The following is a 16308-nucleotide window of genomic DNA, read 5'->3' on the forward strand; positions in this document are numbered from 1 at the left end:
GACTAAAGGAGAAGGTTTATGTGGCATAAGAGCAGAGGAGGAGGATGAGGAAGAGGAGGAGGAAGAGCATTAGGGATGTGAGGTCACTCCCTGCAACCTGCTCCAGAGGTAATAGGATCCATCAGAGCCCAACACTAAGCTGTCATTTACTTCAGATTAAGAGGATAATATGCACTGCTTCGAAACCTGACATTCCTGCTGGACCGGCTTTAAAAAACACAAAAAATTCCACATGGTCTCAAAAACACAAAACAGAAAGAGCAGCATACTGCAGAAAAACTCCCTTTGACTCGACGAATGAAAAAGTGGAGAAAAAGCTAGCCAACATTTTTTATATATATTTAAACTTCTTCATTTGGAGAGAGAAAAAACAAATAAAGAAAAAAAAAACCCAAGACGGCAACCACTATCGCAGAATGACCATTAAGTCAATTAACTCCACATTTCATTAATCTGGTGCATTTTAATTGGATTCAATTATGCCAAGATTTGCCATGGCTAATTAAACATCTTTCTGCTGGCAATGAAGCAAACAGGAAAAGAAGTGTCAAACACATACTGAACACCGTAGGTACAAATTTACCTGCGCCAAAGAGTGATACCTGCGAAGCAGCCAGATTACAAACAGCATGAAAACGCTGAGGAGAGAGAAGAAAAACATCAGTGAGATTGGCTAATTACAAGGGCACCGGTTTGAGCATTACAGACCAATTACTGCTCTATACATCATCACAACTCTAGCACGTAACCCTGCGGGCTCTCTTGTACTCTTAACTGCTAATACTGTTTAGCTTGTAGTAAGATCACTAAGCATGAAAGCTTGTTTAGGCTGAAATTAATAAAAACTAAACCGCTACGGCTTGCTTAGAGTCGTGTGGCGGGCCTAATCCGTGTCAACAAAGGACCACCTGGGTTAAATGTTGTAAAGTCAAAGCAGTATCAATGCTAGAGTCCAATATATGAACTGCTAACTAAAATAATTGTCCACTTAAACTCTTAATGCTACCAGCCTGGGGGTTCAGAAAATTTTGATATAAATTATTTAGTTTCATTACTATTTTCAACTATTTTTTTTCTACCTACATAAGCAACCTCAAGGCTCACTGGAAGCTTTACATGGACAGTGTTCATTATTGGTATTATTCCTATAAAAGGTGACTGAATTTTTTGCTGTTATAATGTCATCCACCCCAACACAACCCACATCATCAAGCACTCTTAATTATATTCTATAAATGTTATATGACTAATTCTAATTAGCAGCTTAGCCAAATATGTAATACTGTGGAAAGGCCAGTGACCTATTAAGCAAATTATCACCAACATCAAATACCACTAACACCTACATACTGTGTTGGAAAATATCACTGACTGTACTACATAATGCACTGATGGCCACTTGATTACCTTAATTTATCTATTCATGGATGAGTAAGTAATACTCTTAAAGAAATGTCAAGCAAACAGGATGCAGAAGGGTGATTTTTGGGTTTGATCTACAAGTTTGCTAAGTCTGAGAACACAAGCACTGCAATTTCATTTTCATTGTCAAAGTAGCTCAAAATACTGCAGTCATCCCTCGTGTTATGGAATCTGCCCCATGTGTTGCCTGTTTTGTTTTCTTTTTCTTTTTTGTTTTCAATTTTCATCAAGTCATCAAGTCCTCCTTCAACTCTGTGGCTCTGGTTAAAAGCACAAATTTTAGATCAGTGTGAGCAGTGCAAATGCGATGCATACATCATCCTTTTGTCATCCTTAATTTGAGAAACACCCTTCAACCATGTTTTGAGTATTGACATTGCATAATTTATCCATCAGAGGGCAGTCTGCAACTTCCTTGTCACACCTTTGGAACACCAAAAACAAAGCTACCAGTTGATCCATGCAAATCAGGCAGGGTGTAAACAAGTAAATAAACGACACATAAGAAATATTTTTTTTGTGTCTGAAAGAGAAAAATAAAATCAAATTTCTTTTTTATATTGCCAAACACCAATATTGGTAACGGTCTTCAAAATTCTCACATCACTCAGTCTGTATATCTTAAATACTTAGCAATGTAGAAAAAATTAACCCCTGAACACAAAGAATAATTTGAGGAAGATATAAGTCAAAATATATTCACCATCCTACTAACGAGAAGGTTCCTGTGGCTCGCTTTACTGTTAAAATCACCCCCTGCAAAACAAAAAAAATGAATCTTATTAGTGTCCAGGTCACGTGCACTAATCATAAAAATATATAAATCATAAATCATATAAACATCTTCAGCTGACTTATGCGTACTCCTTGTAGTGTACTCTGTATGATCTACTGGAAGCACTGGAAAGCACTAGAAGCACGTACAGCATCAGATGTACAAACGCTGTGCCTGATAAGCTCAGGCTACACGTCTGCCATTTGTTCTAGCATGTGTTCTCTGTGTTTGTGTACATAAATGCAAACATGCAAGCTTAAAAAAAAAGAACAGGATTTGCATACACTTATGGCAACCTGGGCATCAAAACTGGAGGCACCTGACACATCTACAGTGTCCATGAACCTATTTTAATGCACTATAAAGAAAGGGTTTCTGAGGAAGCTTTGGGAAATGAAACACAGACACAGCTAGAACCTGACACTCTACATTTTCTGCTAAAAGCTGCGTGCAACCTGAAACTGATCTCAGAAAGCGAAAGAATGATGAGAATGAATTATATGTGAGTCAGTCCTGTCAGTCTGGGTAGATGAACGAGCCAGCAGCAGAAGCCTTGCATACAAAACAGACAACGGCATGTCCGCACAATCCAACATGCAACATCGCTGCACTGGCCCTTTGCACACATCCAACACGTGTGTTCTCGGAAGGGACACATCAACAATAACAAGGAGCTCCTTCGATCAGTCTGATAATCACTTCCGCAAAAAACAAATGCTGCGTCATATCCAGCCCTTTCAAAAAAAGATGGAAATTTACTGCAAAAAATTAAGTCTTCCTTTAATGCATAACTTAGAAGTTAAGACTTTCAAAGGTTTTAAGATAGGAAAGATTTCATTTATTTAAAGGCATATTTTTCAAACATTCTTTTTTGTCTGTGTGGCCTTCCTGTTGTCTTCGTTTCATGTGAAGGACTTCCAATGTAGTACTGCAGGAATGTTAACAACACTCAGGGTACAAAAGCTCATAATTCCATTTTTTTATTTTTTATTTTTCTCCTCATATCATAGTTGTGAGTTTTACCTCTGAGTCTCATTCCTACTAAAAACTGACAAAGTAACGAACCTTCAGTGAAAACAGCCTTATTTTAACATATATGGCTGTTTACTTTGACTATGTAATGAAGGGTTAGACACGGGGGCTGAGTCAGAAAAAACCCCCAACAAATCCTCACAATTAAGCAGCTGGAACAAGAAAGTATTTATTAATTTTCTTATTTGATTGTGTATAAACTATACTGTATTGCTAATTATATTTTTTAATTGATGAACCCATCAGTTAAATACTTAAAGATTTCAGCTCTAAAGGTAATCAACCACACACTGTGTTAAATCCACCAAATTCTTTGCAAAGCATCCAATGTAGCAGAATCCATTCAGAGGGTCGGTGTATATTTGTTGCCATATGTCTCCTTCCACTTATCTTGATCTGGTATTAAATGATGACTTGAATTATTGAGGAAAAAGGCTGTTTATTTTCAAAAAGCCGCAACCAGACTTGATTACTGCTAGACCTGCTCAATTGACAAATCAGTTAAATATAATCTATCTAACTAAGTGAAATAGGCTAAAAGATCTCAAAATACAACACAAGTAACAATCATGCCAGGTGGTGGCCGTGTGATGGTCAGGGGCTGCTTTGCTGCTTCAGATGTTGATGTAATTACAACTTCTGCTCTCTACCATAAAATCCTGAAGGAGAATGTCTGGCCCTGAAGGTCAAGTGCACTTAAGTTATGCAGCAGGACAATGAAGCATAAAACACACAAGCAAGTCCACCTATGAATGGCTCACAAAAAACAAAAATCAAAATCAAATTGCAATAGCCTAATTAAAGAATTAAAATTAAATCTGATTTCACATGACCTCAAATGGGCCGCTCATGCTTGAAAACCCTCCAATGTGTCTGAAAACAAAACATTTCCACAAACTGAAAGGCTCATTGTCAAGGTGTTGCTAAGCCAACAAAAACATGTGCATTAACATCTTTCCCACAATCTTTAATAATGAGAGGATAAAGTACGAAATCGATGAATAAAAACTGTCCAAAAACTCAGATAGCTACCTTCTTCACTGAGGAACATCTGTATGTGGGTTAGTCAGCTATTTCCCCGGAAATTGCAGTTACCTTTGCATCATTACTGATCTGGGCGCCGCACAAGACAGCCCTACTGCAGCACACTTTATCAAGCGCAGCTGAGCTGCTGCAAGAACTGATGATAACCTGCAGCCTGATACTGCTGGCACACGAGACCCACACCTTCTCACACAAGCAAATTTAGTGTACCAGAAAAAGTACTGATTTTGTCTTTCCAATCTAATCTCCCAAGCTCATGTCAACTTTGGTTTAGGCAGAAAGCTACGCCTGATAAATTTATTTATCAATGACCTTTTAAAGAGTGCACACTCCATACCACCTGTATGTCTAGTGCCTTATAGTATCCAGGTTTGGCACTTGAATTTGCAGAGAGGTGCTGATTGAACCCTCAAGCCGCTTTGGGTTTAAGGTGATTGTTTGCCATGTCTCTGTGTCTCTTTTTTTTGTTGTAAATATTAGCACAGGGCTGATCGATGCTGTTTTAACAGTTGCGCTTTCTGTCTATGTCATAAGGCAGTTCAACACCACTACAGCCCCAAAGCAGCAGAGGAATGACACAGAGTTTGAGCCGCCAGAGTGCAGGGTTTGGCCTTGGATTAGAGATAAGAGGAGCAGTTTCTATGTACCGGTAGCCTACCATCAGACTTTCAATCCAGATTACGCAAAGAACAGAGGGCCAGCAACAGGAACAAAGATGTGAAGTGATATGGGGAAATTTGAGGAGGTTAAACACCAGCAGTATTCTTAATTAGCTTCAAAGGACTGGTGGCAGGCAGAGGAGATTCAGCAGTTCAGACAGATGATGCCCTTTGCCAACCCCCTGCTGAGGAAGAGACTGTTCTTCCTGAAGCAACTGCTGTTGCCATAGTAAAAAAAAAAAAAAAAACCCACAACTCTCTGACACATTTTGACACTATACAAACACCATAATATTCAAAGAGGTGGTGGGTTTTGAGAGGGCAATGAATAACAATCAGATATTCAGAATATAAAACTGGAAAACAGACCGCAGATATGCTGCCAATATCTGCATAAAACTCTGTTACATTATTCTATCACTGCATAATTACTACTGATGTATTAACATGTTAGCACTACCTTCATGTTGTACAAACATTAACTGCTTCAAACAGACTGAGTAGTTTCATTTATAGGAGGATAAACAGCTGCTGCTAATAAATTAATATTGTGGAGTAAAAGCTACTGAGCCATTCTACAAGGACACTTCTGGTCCCACCCAGGAACTTGAAAATATTCCATGCACAAAATACTAAAACACGCATTTTCTGTGTAAACTACTCTTGCTCTCCAACAAAATGTAAAGTTAGCTTTATAAAGTGGTTCCAAAATATTATTTAAAATACAAAATAGCTCTTGAGAACCCCAAAAATGACCTGTTGTCTTGTCCCAATTTCTTGATGCCCAAACTGCATGTCAAGAGGTAAAATTAGTTATAAATACAATTTTTATGTGGCTTTCATTTCTTCATACATGTCTCTTATAATTGTTAAACAATTTTATTTGACACCAACCTATTTTAAAGAACAGTAATTATGCATGACCCCATGTGCAACCCCGCCACCAAAACCTATTTAGCGTTTAAAAGGAAGAGAATAAACAGTGATATGACACAACAAACAGAATGTGATATGATCGGATCATGTGCGAACACCACGGGTAAAACAAAGGTCAGTCAGTCTTTTGTGTTTCTGTCCTGATCAGATCGAGACTGTCGCTCTAATCAATGCAACTCCGTTACAAAAATAACCAAAACAAGACAAATTATTTTCAGTTTCCTTCCTTTGTTTAGGTAACTCCATTTAGCTGGCATTCTTTCCTCAGAAAGCGCTAATTCTAGGTCTAGCACTACCATAAATAAAAAAAATTAAAAAAAACTCACTGCAAATAAATGTTAAAAATTCAGTATATTTAAACCTTGTTATATTATTTTAATTAATAACAATAGTTTATCTCAAATCTCAAAAGCGTTTAATCTATTGCCTCTTTATAGTTTGAATTATAAAATGTATTTGAACAAAGACTTGTGTATACATTGTGAAAATCTGAAAGAAAGAATAAAAGGTGTGACAATTTGAAAAGTTGCTTACATTAATATAAATTAAGCCTTGTCTGAATTTGCATTGAATTTGAATGAGTATTCAGCATAATGATGACTATCTTTTACTTACATTAACTTGGTGGTCAGGATTATTTAATGAATATTTTTCAAAATTGACTTTTTCTAGTTTTGGTAAAGTAAACAAACTTTGTTTTAGTAAACAAGCAGCCCAATGATAGCACACATCATTTAGGCCTAAATGGTTCTCCACGAACGATCCAGCGCTTCCTCAGAAATCTATGAGTGGTGGCACTCATTTAAAAAAGAACATTCCACCATAATACCCTTGCCCAAGAAATCTCATATCTCTAGCCTAAATGACTATAGACCAGTGGCACTAACCCCGGTGGTGATGAAGTGCTTTGAGAAACTTGTGCGTTACCACATTACAGCAGCCCTACCCAGCAGCCTTGACCCACACCAGTTTGCCTACAGAGCAAACCGATCGACAGAGGACGCCATAGCAACAGCACTCAATGTAGCATTAACACATCTGGAGAGGCAAGGAAGCTATGTGCGTATGCTCTTTGTGGATTATAGCTCGGCATTTAACACCATTCTTCCATACAAACTGGACGCCAAGCTAAAAGACCTAGGGCTTCCTCACAGCACCTGTAAGTGGATCAATAGCTTCCTCACCGACCGCAGACAGAGAGTGAGAGTGGGATGTTACACATCTCCAGCCCTAAATCTAAGCACTGGGTCGCCACAGGGCTGCGTGCTTAGTCCACTGCTCTACTCGCTTTATACACACGACTGCACCCCCGCCCACCAGAGCAACGCCATTGTAAAGTTCGCAGATGACACTACTGTGGTGGGGCTCATATCTGGGGGAGATGAGTCTGCCTACAGAGATGAGGTGGAGCGGCTGTCTTCATGGTGCAAGGATAACAACCTTCTCCTAAACACGAAAAAGACCAAAGAACTCATAATTGACTACAGAAGACACAAGACAGAAATCCAACCACTAATCATCAGCGACGACTGTGTGGAGAGGGTGGCAGACTTCCGCTTCTTGGGAGTCAGCATAGAGGGAAACCTATCCTGGAGTGTGAATACCTCTGAGCTACTGAAAAAGACACAACAGAGACTGTACTTTCTGAGAGTGCTTAGGAAGAACAACATCACACAGAGACTGCTGGTGTCTTTCTACAGAGCCTCCATCGAAAGCATACTAACGTACTGCATAGGCATATGGTACGCTAGCTGCACAGTGGCTCAGAGGAAAGCACTCCAGGGAGTAATCAACGCTGCCCAAAGGACAATCGGCTGCCCTCTCCTCAAACTGAAAGACCTACACAGTTCCCGCTGCCTCAAAAGAGCCCATAACATCATAAAGGACACCTCACACCCTGGACACTCCATGTTCGAACTGCTGCCTTCAGGTAAACGGTATAGAACAACATACACAAGGACTAACAGACTCAAACACAGTTTCTACCCAATTGCAATATCATGTCTCAATGCTACTAAAAGTAGATGACTTTCATTGCCCCTGTTGTCATTTGTGCCCTTGATGTTGGAATGCTTTCAGACATGTTTTGTTGGATGCGCTAACAAATTGATTGAGTGATTGATTGTTTGAGTGATATATCAACTAGGTCGTATGTTGAGTGTCTGTATGGGGCCTTAGGCCTGGATTGCTTGGGTGTATCTACGGTATGAGAATACTGTATTTTATATGTATTTCTATCTTTTATATCCTATCATTATAGTTTTTAAGTATTTAATTATAGTTTTTAAGTATTTATCTTTTGTGATGTTGCACTGACCAGCGACATCTTTCAATTTCATTGTACCTGTGACAATGACAATAAAGAATATTCATTCATTCATTTAATTGAGTTGAATGAATTTAAATTCTAATTAACATCTAAAATTACTAAATTGGCTCACGTATCATTTTTATATAGACAAACATATGAACGTACTCTTTCCAAGCCTACGGCTTAGATATAAACTAAGATATGTTAACAATACGTATTGACAGTAGTGTTTCAGTGTAAGGCTGGTTAAGTGTGGGTGAGTGCAGTTATCGTTTAATGAGCCAGTGGACCTCACAGTAGGTTTCTGAAATGACGTTAACGTTGATTAGCCGCAGCTAGCATGGGAGACGCCTATGAAATCGGGTGAAGTGCCAAAGCTTAGCAGCAGGAACCAAGCAGGGGTTAGGTCTTTGTTTATCAACTAATCATTAACTAAAAACAGGATGGGACATTTCTTTTACTCTCTTTTAATCAGCAGAGTCCCCCAGAAGAGAAAAACGGTAAAACGTTTCGCGGCTAACTAGCTAATTAGCCAAAAGCTGAAGTTTAACTGACGTCAACTACTTACGCATTGATAGTCTCCTGAATGAGTGTTAAAAAATATGCAGCGTGAATCGTTACTTATTGACTTTGGATCTGGACTGGCCATATTTGATTCGCAGCGATTTTCAGCCAATTTCGCTTCGATTTGTTTTTATTTTGCTGTAGCTTTCCATTAACTTCCTGTTTCTACCGTGTGCGCAAGGGGACAAAACTGATAGACACTGTTTGCGAAAAAATCGAGTGCAGACGTTTTGTAGCCCATGTTTCTGAAAGCCATACAAAAATATGGTTTTTGAAAAGTACAGTGATGAGGTAAGGTTTTGATCAGGTGTTCTGACCCACTATTATGTATGTTTATATATGTATATATCTGTAAATTTGTATATCTTTTGGTGTGTTAGTGGGGTTATAAATGCAAATACATTCAACAAAGGAAGAATTTATGATGGATGGGGCATAAACAGAAAGAAAAAGTGTTGACGATTAGTTATCAAATACTGGAAAGGGGTGGGATTAAATGAGCTTATGCTTCCTCCTACTCCCTTTTGAACATGCAAGCTATTTATAAGTATTATTGTTTTGTTTTCGTTTTGTTTTGCTCAGTTTTTGTGTCTCTCTTTTCTCTGTTGTTGTTGCACTATTTCAATATGTTCAAAATAAATATACAATACCATACCTCTGTTCTCCAGTTTAACAAAGGGACAATAAAGCAGAAACATTACCTGTCCTGATGTGTTATGGTGAAATGTGTAAGGTTTATATGGCCATAAAAATATGATGAAATAACAAGATTGTTTTTATTATAGCATAACATCTCCCCAAAATTAAAAGAACCTTTACGCTGAGTAAGCTAGTGAATGTTCACATGAACAAAGTTTTGCATTCTTATGTTTATTTAAGCAAGATATCTCATACCAGTTAACCTTTAGTATGCAACTAAGAGGTCGCAAAGTCCCCCATGTCTAACGTGATTATGGGCACAAATAATTAAACAAACATAAACAAGCACAACCCACAAAACATAACCTTGTGATTCCATTAAAGCATGTTGCAGCATTACTGTCTGGTGACTGACAACAAAAGCCTTTCTGGTCGTTTCTGGTAGCCATTTTAAGGTTGAGATTAAGATAAGATTGTACTATCTCAGCGGATGTTTTTACAAACTGCCAGCTCATTTAGACTACTGATAAATGTAGCAAAGCATGTTACCTTTGTCCTTCGCATGGGCAGGGTTTAGATTTTGTGCAAAACCTCTGAGATGTATTTTCAATTTGTGTATGTTTGGAGATTTTTTTTATTTTTGTGGACTAGGCTCTATTTATATGCATTTTAAAGGATGTGTAAATTTTATGTTTCTCTGAAACAAGACAGGCAAGAGAAAATTAAGCAATGTTTTCACTTCATTCCATGTTTTGTGTCTCAATATTGGAGTGGTTTACACATTCACTTAACAACCTAATGATTCCCAGTTCATTCGTAGGAGCAATTTTTCCTTTTGGGACTGCATCAGGAAGAGCATCTGCCATATCAAACAGGCAGAGATACCCAGTGTAGTAGCCATTAGTAGCTTTCTATTAGTTATTGTAGATTTTGTTCATGCATTGCATTGGGTATAATTAAATATACAAGTTAAATAAAAGTAAAAAAAAAAATCTTTATTTCAGTTAGCTGTAGAGAGCTTGGCTGCATCACAGAGATGAATGTATTAAGTGCGCTTCATTCCTCAAATGTCACCTTTCCTTTCAAATTGCCTTATTTGCTGATGATTGTGGCTTTTTGTTTTCTGCAGTTCTACACAAGTGTGAATGAAACAGAGAATCAAAGTGGAAAGTGGGTGTGTGCATCTTTGTTGCCCTATTGTTACACTGGAACTCCAGCTGTACCTGCTGGTCTTTGAGGTTGTCACTACCTCAGTGAAGGAAATCTGTTTTCTGGGTGTTTTCTGGGTGTTACATTAGTGTGTAACACATGTGTAACACATGTGTATATTCACAACAGACTTGGCACTCCTTTTCATGCATTCCAAAATGCTTACATACTGTAAAATGTTAGTTTGATGAAAGTAGTTACAGAGCACACCTAAACTGCCACAGGTATTCCCAGACTGCAGGAAAATGCTGATTGAACAATGTAATTTCAAATATTTTACATATTTTCTTTCTGTGTCATACACTTAGTCAGTTGGAAATATCCAGAGGAAACAATGAGATTTTAAGAAAAGGAAGTAACAAGTCTTTTTCGACGCATTCAAATACATGTAATATTATCAGCCTTTTATCACACAGAGCCCAGTTGGGTTAAGGTGTTGTCACTCGAAACTTAACTGGCAGGTAGCATTCCTTCTACTTCTACTCTATAACATGTTTTTAAATTCCAAATGGCTGAATGCAATTGTGGTAAATCTGAAGGTCAGAATGCCTTTCTGTGAATCTTTTGGTTTTTAACCTGAGAGGTTATCATAGCACGGACAAAACTGCAGTATTGTTGGGTCAGGCTGCATATGTTGGCACTCTATTGACTGCAAATACAAAAAGATCAACTAATTCCCTTGCTGGTTTTGAGATCTACCTTTCCCCAGAGATTGTCTTTAGAAAATGCAGACAATGCTACAGCGTCATAACCTATTTTTTTTCCCCCAACAACAACACAAATGATCAAAAAAGAAAAAGAAACAAAACAAAAGTGCAGTTGAGCAACAAAATATTTGGGTGTTATGATAAAATAACTCTAACAAAACTCATACTTTATCTGTCACCAGCTGATAAGAGCTCAGAACAATGACTTTACACAACCATCATCACTGTGAGATAACCAGTCGTTTTTAAAAGTCAAGGATTGAAGCTGAATGCAACCAGGAAGTCTGGATGTTTCCGTTCTCTCTCTTTTGTAATGTATAACCTGGCTCTTTCCATCTCTGGATACATGTTCATGTTGCATATTATTTTAAAAAGATGGTTCAAGTTTATAATGCATAATTTGTGGCAACTCTTAACATTACCAACACTCTGAATGTTTAAGAATAGCCTACAGGCTTTCATTGTGATCAAAAGAGGAAAGATCAGTTGTGTTAGGTGTTTAGCTTTAAAGCAAATCCCAAGTAAAAATCAAGAAATAACTCCATTTTTTGCCGTCTTTACTCAATAGTTATTCAATTTGTATAGTATCTGTTCACAAAAGTCAACTCAAGGAACTTTAGATTGTAAGGTAAAGACTCTACAATAATATAGAGAAACCACAACAATCACACAATCAGCAAGTGCCTGGCGATAGTGGGAAGGAAAAACTCCCTTTTAACAGGAAGAAACTGAGAGCAGAACCAGGCTCAAGGCAGGGTGACCATCTGCCACAAAGGTTGGGAGTGAGGGGAGGGAGACAAAACAAAATAATACGCTATAATAATCTCCCACTTTTTATCTAAAATGTAAAACTGCAGTGATTTTACAAAAAGAAAAAACAAAACACAACAAGTGCAATAAGTTTCTATAAAAGTTTATTTTAAAGACAAATATTACCAAGTACAAAAATGGGGCATAAGGTGCATACAAAAGCATCGGCTTAAACTGACAGATGGACATAACAGGGTAAAATTACAATAACTAATGTATCTCATGGAAAACCTCATTATTCTCCATCCAGAAGAATTATCCATCGTTTCCAGTTCATTGACCATTTAGGACATGAGGCGATCATGGGCAGCTACAATAAGCATCTGCCTCCTTCCAAAGAACTTTACATGAGACACATTAGACTAAAACAACAGTCAATACATACAGTTCATCTGAACACACTAACATCATCAGTGTCACAGATAGGACGCTAAGTCTTTTGTCAGTATCCCTGTCAGTGAGGTGGTTCAGAAGAACAGTCTAAGATCCAACAGACCACTTCTTCTCCAACTTTGAAATAACATCTGGCTCTTAAACATACAGAGTGAGGTAATAAATTACACATTAAATAAAAGGCTTAAATACGTTTCATCTGTGGATCACTTGAACTGAAAGCATTCTGCGTGTGACACTTTGGAGTGCAAAAATATAGTCAAGTGTGATGAGCACGCAAATGCTTTCTCCAAGATCAACACATCTACAGTCAAGACCACAAAGTAGACCAACACCATTTAGGCCTGTAGATAAAAATAGCTGCTTTCTTTTCTACCATTCAAATGTTTGTCCATGAATTTCATCAGTAGTAACAGCAGCAGCAGCATGAAGGCCTATTCAAAGAAGACACTTTTGTCATTCAGTTAACGAAAAGAGTCTGTGCGTCAGAGTTTATGTGGGCTCTACTGGCCCCAACCTCCGATGCCAAGCTCCTTCTTGTAGCGCTTGGTGAGAGAGTTAGCCTGGTCAGTGAGCTTGGACAGCACCATTTGCAGCCCGGTGAGATGGTACTGGAACTGGCTCTGCAGATTCTCGTCTTCAATCTCGTCTTCCTCCTCGGATGAGGCTGAAGAGAGGGAGGACATCGACATCGAGGAGTGAGAGCGAGTGACTTTCATGCTCTCTTTGCGCGTCTCGTCGGAGGTGCCGTGCCTGACTCCCCACTCGATCTCCCCGCGGATAGATTTAAGCAGCTGGTAGTAGCTGTACATGTCCCCCTCGTCCTCCTCTGATTTCAGAGAGCTCATCTGGCTGTCCTCATCCAGCGGGACATCCCGCAGCAGGCTGGGTAACAGGATGGTCTGGTCCATGTTCTTTACGGCCCCGATGAAGCTGTTCATGGCGTTGAAGAGGGAGTTTTTCTGAGTTGTGGTTTCTTGCAGCTGCATCATCATCATCTTGGCGGTAGTTGTTTTTTTCCTCCAAACGTGAAAGCAATGATCCGAATGTCTTGTCTCGCTTTCCTCTCTTCTGTGTGTGCCCAGCTGTAATACCGCGCTGATCGGCTTTACGCAGAGGCTGCTTTTCTGTTAATGCTCCAGCGAAGATTGGCTGCCCTCAAGCAATCATGCGACTTGCTCTGGTAGTCGTGCTCGGTTCTTGAGCTTTATCGCTCAGTTGCTTGCTCTTCTCGATCGTTCTGAAACGCGTCGAAAGCGCTGGGATATATACACACAGGTAGTTTCAAGGCGGTGCCACAACCTGTTTGTCGAGTTCTACCAAGAGTAATCGGACCCAAATGACCTGAAATGGCACAGAGCAGAGAACAGAGGTTTGGCGCTTTCTCTAGAAAAGGCGTGGCTTTATGTTGACAGGTAGACTAGAACACATTCCACAGTAAACCTCAAACACCGATGCAAAGCTCGAGAAAAAGCTCAAAATCGAGTTCAGACGTCAATTAAAGCCCAATACACGCGATGTTTCACGGTGCGTATTTACGCGTAACAATTTCATCCCAAACTTCACTTACTGTGCAACGTGCCGTCCTGTAAACCTACAGTGTACCGCTGTCTTCCGGTAAAAAAGTCGCTGAGATTACATCACCACATCCCACATTCTGTTCCGATGAAGCACACAGCTGAGGCACGTAGGGTGAGGCTGTAGCGTGCGGACCGGTATTATGAATATTCATTATCCAAGCCATCAGCCCATCACTTTGGTTTCCAGGCAAACCAATCATGACCCGGAGGCGGGACAAGTCCGAGTTTGACCAATGAGGAGACGGTAGTCGTGCAAAGAGCACAGAAGCAACACGTGGAAGAAGTCCTTTCAACGATGTATATTTATAGTGTAGTTATTGGAATCCTTGAGAGCTCGACCACGTAGTGCCTGTTTTCTGTATGTGAAAGACACTCCGGTAGAACTGGTACTAATGTAGAGTTACTGGGTTCATGATCTGGAGTAAAAAAGCACAGGCAGCAAGTCTACAGCAGTGACATCAGCAAATTATAAGCAGCAGTATAATAGAAGTATTCAGTGGTTCTTTATCTGTATTAAACGTTAGTATAAGTGTTTACTGTTGCAGGTGGAGGGGGTGTAGCCTGTGTTAAATACTTTATAAAGCTGGGTGTTTCAACGTTGGGGTGTGTCAAGTGCAAACAGTCATTACACAATTAATGCTTTAAGAAAGAGGGGGCAGTAATGTCCTGCAACATCTATCACTCAATTATCTTTGAATTTTAATTCCTTTTTCTCTTTGTGGATCAGGTTTTATTTGGTTTAATAGCACAGGGAAGTTGCCTGGTGTCCTCTTATGCTAATCATATACAGTATGCTTACAGTCTATAATACTGTCAACTTGTTTTTTCATAAAGCAATTTCTTTTTTTGGTGTATTTTATGTACAAAATACCCATAATAGGCAGAAATACCATGGATACTGTGCATCTATGGCAACAAAAATGCAATTAAAGTAACAAAAAATGTGATTAGAGTACAGGTTTACTCGTTACTGAGTACCAGTCTCACACTAACAGAAATATAACAGGCCTGCTGAACTCCTCTCGGGGTAATTTAGTCCATAAACCAGGTGCAGCGCTGTCAAGGTTTGTGAGATTACGCTTAAAATCTGAACTGTTGCACCAGCCGGTTTCCAGCAGTGGTGGTGGGTAGCTGATTTTCGTCTGCCCTTCAGCTGCTGGTAAACAGGGGAACTCCCACACAGCCCCTGCATCAGAAATAGCCCAGCATTAGTACTTGATACACTAGGTGCACCCGGTGGGAGTCTGAAATCTGAGCTTTGGTAAACACTTCTGGCCAAGGTGAAACTGTACACACATGTTTTCCACATACCACCGTCAGCAAAAATAAAATTCCACCATGTTGACAGGCATTAAATCAAAATGTGTTAAATCAAAACAGGGATAAGCTCATATGAATGATGTTAGGATGTGTCGGAAGTTAAAGCACGGATAAAGGGGTGGCCTGAATCATGCTGTGTGTCTTGGAGATGATGTATGCGGGCACAGTTTGTTCTAGATTCTTTGTAAATGCATCAGCATTCAAGAAGTCTCACTCAGCAAGAATTGTGAGAATGTGAAGACAAAAACCTGTTTGCTGGGTTTCTGTCTCTCTGTGTTTCGTAATCTACCTACAGCTTCTCTTTGTTATGTCCCTTGTCATATCGTTTCCACCGCACACCCAGTGGTGGAGGAAGTATTACTAATACCAATGAAACATACTTAAAGTATAAGAATCAAACTACTCACTATGTAAGCAGAAAGGTTGTGTGTCATTATTCTATTGCTCTATAACATATTATTGATTCATACTTATTCATATTAAGCAAAAACCAATTTGTACTTTTTTAAATTATAATGCAAAGGTTAGCATGACAAAATATATTTCCCTGTGAAATGCAGTATGAGCAAAAAGTAGCATATGAGCATTAATGTAATGCTGCTTTTGTTTATTTTTGACTTTCACTGTACTCTGTGTTTTATCATCTGTTTCAGTGCCCTAAACATATAAATAAATACAGCAATATGCAAAAGTATCAAGCCAGCCTTCATTTCTTTATATTTTGCTAGGAAAATGAGAACTAGGCGCAGAGATTTATTGAAACGTGCAAACATGTATGGAAATACAGTACACAAGGCCAAAAGAGAGTCTGTGCAGCTCTGACAAGCTTGAAAATCAATAGTTTGACCACCTTTATTCTTCAACACAGTAGTCTTCAGGTAGAGATCTCTGACATTCTTTAACAATC

At 39.0% G+C, this 16308-nt stretch overlaps 2 protein-coding genes across 4 annotated transcripts in view; both read right to left on the reverse strand.

The window, feature by feature from the left end:
• LOC309691567 (cyclic AMP receptor-like protein A) overlaps positions 1-9061 on the reverse strand; it is a 54587-nt gene extending 45526 nt beyond the window's left edge. The window contains exons 1-3 of one of the 3 annotated variants that reach the window (XM_082509304.1): positions 8748-9056; positions 2126-2178; positions 584-638 (exon numbers count right to left, since the gene is read on the reverse strand). In XM_082509304.1, coding sequence (XP_082365430.1) covers positions 584-638; positions 2126-2178; positions 8748-8828 — 189 coding nt within the window. In that variant the 5' untranslated portion in view covers positions 8829-9056. Of the gene's footprint in view, positions 1-583; positions 639-2125; positions 2179-8747 lie in introns of all 3 variants that reach the window. The other 2 variants (XM_082509305.1, XM_082509306.1) reach the window with 2 other exon arrangements.
• Positions 9062-12195: 3134 nt separating this feature from the next.
• Positions 12196-14215, reverse strand: LOC309690304 (mid1-interacting protein 1-B-like). The gene is made up of 2 exons (XM_082507298.1): positions 14072-14215; positions 12196-13845 (listed from the first exon to the last, which is right to left on the reverse strand). The coding sequence occupies exon 2, from the start codon at positions 13497-13499 to the stop codon at positions 13005-13007; it is 495 nt and encodes a 164-aa protein (XP_082363424.1). The 5' UTR covers positions 13500-13845; positions 14072-14215; the 3' UTR covers positions 12196-13004.
• Between the last annotated feature and the right edge of the window lie 2093 nt (positions 14216-16308).

Source organism: Aulonocara stuartgranti (assembly GCF_965226115.1).
Source record: "Aulonocara stuartgranti genome assembly, chromosome: 16".
NCBI lineage: Eukaryota > Metazoa > Chordata > Actinopteri > Cichliformes > Cichlidae > Aulonocara > Aulonocara stuartgranti.